General features: G+C 37.1%; 1 protein-coding gene across 1 annotated transcript; it reads right to left on the bottom strand.

Annotated features, from left to right (window-relative positions):
• Positions 1-1,029: 1,029 nt before the first annotated feature.
• LOC134443498 (interferon-induced protein 44-like) lies at positions 1,030-4,173 on the bottom strand. Its single transcript, XM_063193264.1, has 6 exons — positions 4,127-4,173; positions 3,708-3,909; positions 3,472-3,621; positions 2,901-3,084; positions 2,633-2,733; positions 1,030-2,284 (listed from the first exon to the last, which is right to left on the bottom strand). The coding sequence occupies exons 1-6, from the start codon at positions 4,171-4,173 to the stop codon at positions 2,117-2,119; spliced, it is 852 nt and encodes a 283-aa protein (XP_063049334.1). The 3' UTR covers positions 1,030-2,116.
• Positions 4,174-6,014: the final 1,841 nt, after the last annotated feature.

Genomic DNA, 6,014 nt, shown 5'->3' with positions numbered 1-6,014 from the left:
GCACACATAATTAAAAGAAAACACTATAAACTATTCAACCTTTTAAGACTAACAGCAATAAAACAGATCACTAGGTTATGGAAACAGCAAAAACAACCAGAATTAAGATTATGGTACAATACGATGGAGAAGGTACTGGATATGAAAAAAATATATTTGCCTCCAGAAATAACATGAAAAATGGAATAAATTGTATCCAAACAACTTACTTAATAAAATGCACAGTTACTTTAAAAGATAATGAAGGTTATATCACAAGGATCACATTAGCTTAGTATACATATTCAGTGTAATAAGATGCATTTCAAACAGCAAACTATATATGTATTCAAGACTTTCTTACATACCCACTAGGGCTGTAACAATATTGTATCGAACCGAGAAATCGTGATACACAGAGTCACGATACTGTATCTTGATACAAGGAAGCAGTATCGTGACACGCCCTTTCAAAGTTTTATTACACATTAGTCCAGAAAACAACCTTATGATTTGATGTGATAGTGTTTCCAAACTTCAGTGGAGATATATTTCAGAAATCGTGGGGTGTATCGAACCGTAGGTCAAAAATCGTGATACGAACCGAATCGTGAGTTGAGTGTATCGTTACAGCCCTATACCCACATACATGACACAACACTACAGCACATACATCTCACACACTTGCACACAGACCAGTAAACTATTTCCTCTCTCTCTCTCTCTCTCTCTCTCTCTCTCTCTCTCTCTCTCTCTCTCTCTCTCTCTCTCTCTCTCTCTCTGTCTGTCTCTCACCCTCTATGTTTTTATGTTCTCATACTCTCTTTTGTTTTGTTTTGTTTGTGCTTATTGTATGCGTCAACTGTCTAGTGTCGATTTCATGTACAAAAAAAAGGATTTATAGTAGTACAGAAGTGTGCATGTAAAGGAAAATGGACCTCTGGGGATGGGTATTGTTTATTGTTTATTGTGTTTTTTGTTCATCAATAGTTAATTATTTATTAAGTCTTTATAATGCATTTTTGCATCCATTATTATTAAGTTTTACCAGTGATTTTCTCATTTTCAAACAGGATGGTAAATGAAGAATAGGTTCCCAGATTTTTTTTTGCCTAGGCTGATCATGATCTGATTAAAATTTTTATTTGTTAATGTTAAGATAAAAAAAAACAGGTTTTTCTTGCCTCTGTGGTAAGCTATCAAAGACAAATGTTTGCAAATTCGAGTCATATTTCGTTATGCCCTATGCTCCATGTGTTATTTTAAACTCTTAAGGCATTGCCTTTGTTATAAGTGTGGTGTTAGATGTGTAGATGAGTAAATATATTTGTCAGTTTAAATATTTACACCCTCCCATACTTTAAATCTACCATCACCCCTTCTCAGTTGTCTCCCTCTCATTGAGAGAGTCTCAATGCCACCTGAGGACTCCCTAATGCCACCTGGGGGGCAGCACAGCCCCTGTTGAGAAACACTAATCTAGACGAAGCGTTGTGAGGTTTTCGAAGAATGAGCCCAAATGCAGCACCAAAACAAGGTCTTGGTTTATGGGTTTTATACAACAAAGACTGACTACAAAAACTAAATGGATCAAACTTTTAAACAAAAACTTTCGGGGGGGACCGAAAAACTACAGAGACATATACGGACTCTACTAAACTAAAAACTGAACTAAATTATCACCGTCATGTGATGATTTCAGCTGTCCAGCCCCTAAACAATTAGCATAACATAATTTGAGAGAGTAATATTTCAGCCCACCACCTTTATTTCAGTACAGATCAGTCAGTCAATCAGTGGCAGTTGGTCTGGCAAACTTAATAATTTAAGTCAGCTTCAACATTCATCATAGATCGAGACCAGACACAAACACAAATTACACCAATTCATGTTTTTAGTTATGGCAGTGATGTTCTTTACTGTAATAATAACTATTTTTTTCATCAATCATTCTGTATTATTATTAGCATTATATAGCCAGTCTTGATATTGATAATGTTACCCAGCAAAAAATAATCTAACAAAAACATCATTCTACTGTATATGTTAAAAAACAAACAAAAAAAATCCCAAAAAACATTTGTTTTTCATGTGATCTGAGCTGTAAAGAAACTGTTAGGTGATCTGTTTAACAGTTTCAGTCATCCAGTTCTTGCACATGATCGTTGGCAAAGTGGAGGATGTTTTTGAGAGCAGAGAGAACCAGGGTGTCGACATTGTTATCCATCTCAATCTCCTCATGGTAGTTCTTCACTGGGAAGACACGCTTCATGGGGACACCCAGACTGTTGGTGCACTCCTGCATCTGACCTCACAAAGACACAACGAGACAAACACACACACACAAATGCACCAAAGACTCTCATTTCATATAAATCATACACTTTTAAAAATATTTTTATTGCTGAATTGGCTAACTCAAGAAGATGCATTCAACACATACCCGAAAAAGGCACACACATGCACGCACGCACACATGCGTGTGCGCACACACACACACACACACACACACACACACACACACACACACACACACACACACACACACACACACACACACACACACACACACACACACACACACACACACACACACACACACACACACACACACACACACACACACACACAGCAAATTCTGGCACACACTCACCTTTTCTTTGATCCTCTTGCTCTTGTAGATCATCTTCAGGTCTTTGCGGACTTCAGGACAGATATTATCTACCATTGTCATGACAAGAACTTGAGGGATTCCTACAGTGTGGAAGTGAGGTAATAGTTATTTCCTTTTTATCTTTCCTTTTATCCAATCACACATTCTGTGCCATAGACACAAATCACATTTCCACAATTCAAAACGAGTTATTAAATCCATGTTGAAATCATGTTATTCAGATTGGCAGTGAAGAGAAAAGATTTACCCATTGCAGAGGCTTCCTTTCTGATTTCTATGAGTTTTCGTAGGACAGATTGAACCCCTGCAGGTTTCATTAGGCCAATTTTGTCTCCAGGTAGGAGGCTGACGAGGCAGTGGACTTTGTCATTTAGGGTCGGGCAACTGTTGTAGAACGGGTCTTCTTTTTTCAGAGAGGCTACAGGGTTAAACTGAATGACAAAATAGAGTAGTAAATAGTAAATAATACTGTAACAGAATAGAGTGGCAGACAGTATCGTTTTTGAGCAAAAAAAAAGGACTGATGTGCTGGTTACACGTATCCGGATATTTTTAAATGTGATTTAAAAAGAAAATCTATTGACGTGTTGACGCAACATGTAGATAAAAATTAAAACTCCATTGTACAGGTGCATTTTAGCCCCCTAAATGGGATATTTTTAAAGCCTGATTTTTGATATGTGCATTCAAAAACTCTGTTTATGTGTAAACGGAAGGTCAAAACCAATGTGGTTTTAGAAAAAGATCCATATAGGTGTAAACAGCTTCATAGTTTTTCTCCAATATTAGCTGAAAAACTGTGTGCGCATGTTTCCTACACAGTATCCATCTTTGAGGTGACCCTTCAGAGCCATCACAAGGTCCTCAGTACGAGCCCCATCCGCCTCTTCATCCTCCAATCCCATGATGTCACTCATCACAAATGGTAGGACGTTTCCGTCTTTATCTCTGATTTTTTTTGTGATGAACTACAAACAAAACATGTCATCAATATTGCTTTTACAGTTAGAATTGTTTCCATGAGCAAGTCAAGTCCATTAGAATGACAGCTCACCTTCTTGGTGAAGCTGTGGCCAGCGCCACTAGCATCAACCAAGGATGATTCAGCCATGCGACCCTTAAAAATACTTGCAATGGAGTTGATGAAACTGGACTTTCCCGCAGCAATTGGTCCGTGCACAAGAATGTGCAACTGGTGAACCTCTGGGTTGGCTATTTTAAAATGTGTTATCTCCTCTATGATCTTTTTCTGATTTCTGTGGATGTGACAATATGTGGACATGAAACTCAGGTCACACAACTATTAGTGTCATCATGACAGTCAACCCTCACACAATAAAAAAACACAACTCAACATCTACATTGAAAACATTGAAAATCTTAAAGAAATACTCATTATACTCAAATACTCACATTTATTTTATGGACAAAAAGTCACAACAATATTACAAATATGGTCTTTTGAGTACTTACGATGGATGAAAGTCAATAGGTCTCCAGTTTTCAGGCAACACTACCATTACAACATATAACACACACAGAACAGGGCAGAAGAAAGGGGAGAGTGTTACTGTTACACCACAATCTAAACATAAACATTCAAAGCAAGGCTGTAGATTCTTATCATATTCTATAGTGAAGGAGCAATGTGTGTGCATGATAATAAAACAATACTATACAGCAATTCAGCCAATCACAAAAAAAGGAACCAATTGAAAGCCAATTGAACAAATTTCTATTTCTGTTTTCGTTTGCAAAAATCTGTGTTGTGAGGAGAGACATAGCTCATATGAGCTCATATTTTGACTGACAGCAGTTTCCAACAATCAGAGGTTGAACAGTGCACAGCCAGGGTCGCACAGCTTGGGATTGTTTACAAATGGTAATCCAATGTATAGGCAGTTGAGAACGAATTCAATATGTTTGATGAACAAAGCCAAATGTCTTGAGATTTTTTCATAAAAACAAGGGCTGAAAATTGACTCCCCTCTCTCTGTAAAAGCCCCCTCACTGTAACTTGGAAAGGAGACAGTTTAAACATATATTTCAATAATTTCTCTTGGGTGGCTAAGGAACGCCTGATAATATTTTTCTGAATATTTTGACAAGCAAGTGTGTGGAGATTTGTTCATAGAATTTCCCAGACTATCGTCCAGCAAACTTACAAGGTTCAGGGACAGGCAATGGTAGGCCTTGCGGAGTTGAAGAGCCACCTCCCATAGTTACTGTAGTGAATGAAAAGAGACACACACTTATGTAGGCCACGTGGCACCTCATTGTATTATAACTAGAGATTTGAGTTGATTTTGGATACGATTTAGGAGACTATTTCATGCCAACAAATGTTTTAAAACAGCCTTTGAGAAGAGGCTTTGGAATGATTGTCAGTTGTTATCTTACTTGTATATCGACTTTGAGTCTAATTAGAGATTTAAATAAATGCTATAATGAACTTCTTCTCCTCCATGGCTACGCGTTCCTTACCCTAAACCCACAGGGATACTCGAGAACTCATATGACTACTTTTTAAAACAACTTTTTCACAAATATTGGGCCACACTTCTCTGAGTTATAATGTAGCTACTATCTTTCATAATAATTTCACTTTCCAGGAGAAATGGTTACCTATACACAACACTGCTTCATATGCAAACATTTTTTTAAAATCAAATTCATTAAACTTCATTAAACATTAGACCTGTAAATTCAACAATATATCAAAACATAAGTAAGTAACCCTTAAAAAAATATCTGCGAGTAACATTATACAGTTATGCAATGTTTTACTAATTCAAATGTGTCACCTGTCAGAGGGCCAAGGCTGTAGATCACCAAGGTCTGTAGATTACCTTTCCACGTCAACGCGGAACAAAGCCCCACTAATGCCACACACGTGGACACACTAGGACTGATATAGTCCAACAGTAACATATCACAATGTCCTCATAGTCTGTTTACATTTCTATTTGTTGATGTTGGATCAAAGAAAACAGGTTTGTCTTGCTCTTGTGTTATTAAAGGTAAATGTTTGTGAACTCCGGTGATATTTTGTTTCAGGGCGTGCCTTAAATTGCTAACGACATGGCCTTTGTTATGAACATGGTGTTAGATGTGTAGCTGCGTATTTTGCTCAGCTTAAAGAACTGTCATTTAAATGTGCACTGTAATATTTGTAGTAGTTTATTTCCAGAATGTATGCTGCCCATTCAGAATTGTTACCATTAAATTAAGTAGTCATTATTACTGGAAAAATTGCACTTTTCATTCATGAAAAAGGGGAACTTCTCCATTGTCCGCCATTTTGAATTTCCAGAAATATAAATTTTTAGCTGCACAACGTACGGTATGCTCATAATAGAGA

The sequence above is a fragment of the Engraulis encrasicolus genome, chromosome 2 (genome assembly GCF_034702125.1).
Source record: "Engraulis encrasicolus isolate BLACKSEA-1 chromosome 2, IST_EnEncr_1.0, whole genome shotgun sequence".
In the NCBI taxonomy this organism is placed as follows: domain Eukaryota; kingdom Metazoa; phylum Chordata; class Actinopteri; order Clupeiformes; family Engraulidae; genus Engraulis; species Engraulis encrasicolus.
Note: the sequence above shows the minus strand (reverse complement) of the source record. Positions and strands in the feature narration are given on the sequence as shown.

Coding starts and splice junctions, on each gene's coding strand:
- LOC134443498 (XM_063193264.1), bottom strand. CDS start 4,173: ATGGTAGTGTTGCCTGAAAACTGGAGACCTATTGACTTTCATCCATC. Junction 2,734..2,900: donor AAAGGAAGCCTCTGCAATGG/GTAAATCTTTTC, acceptor TCCACACTGTAG/GAATCCCTCAAGTTCTTGTC. Junction 2,285..2,632: donor GCAAGAGGATCAAAGAAAAG/GTGAGTGTGTGC, acceptor TTGTGAGGTCAG/ATGCAGGAGTGCACCAACAG.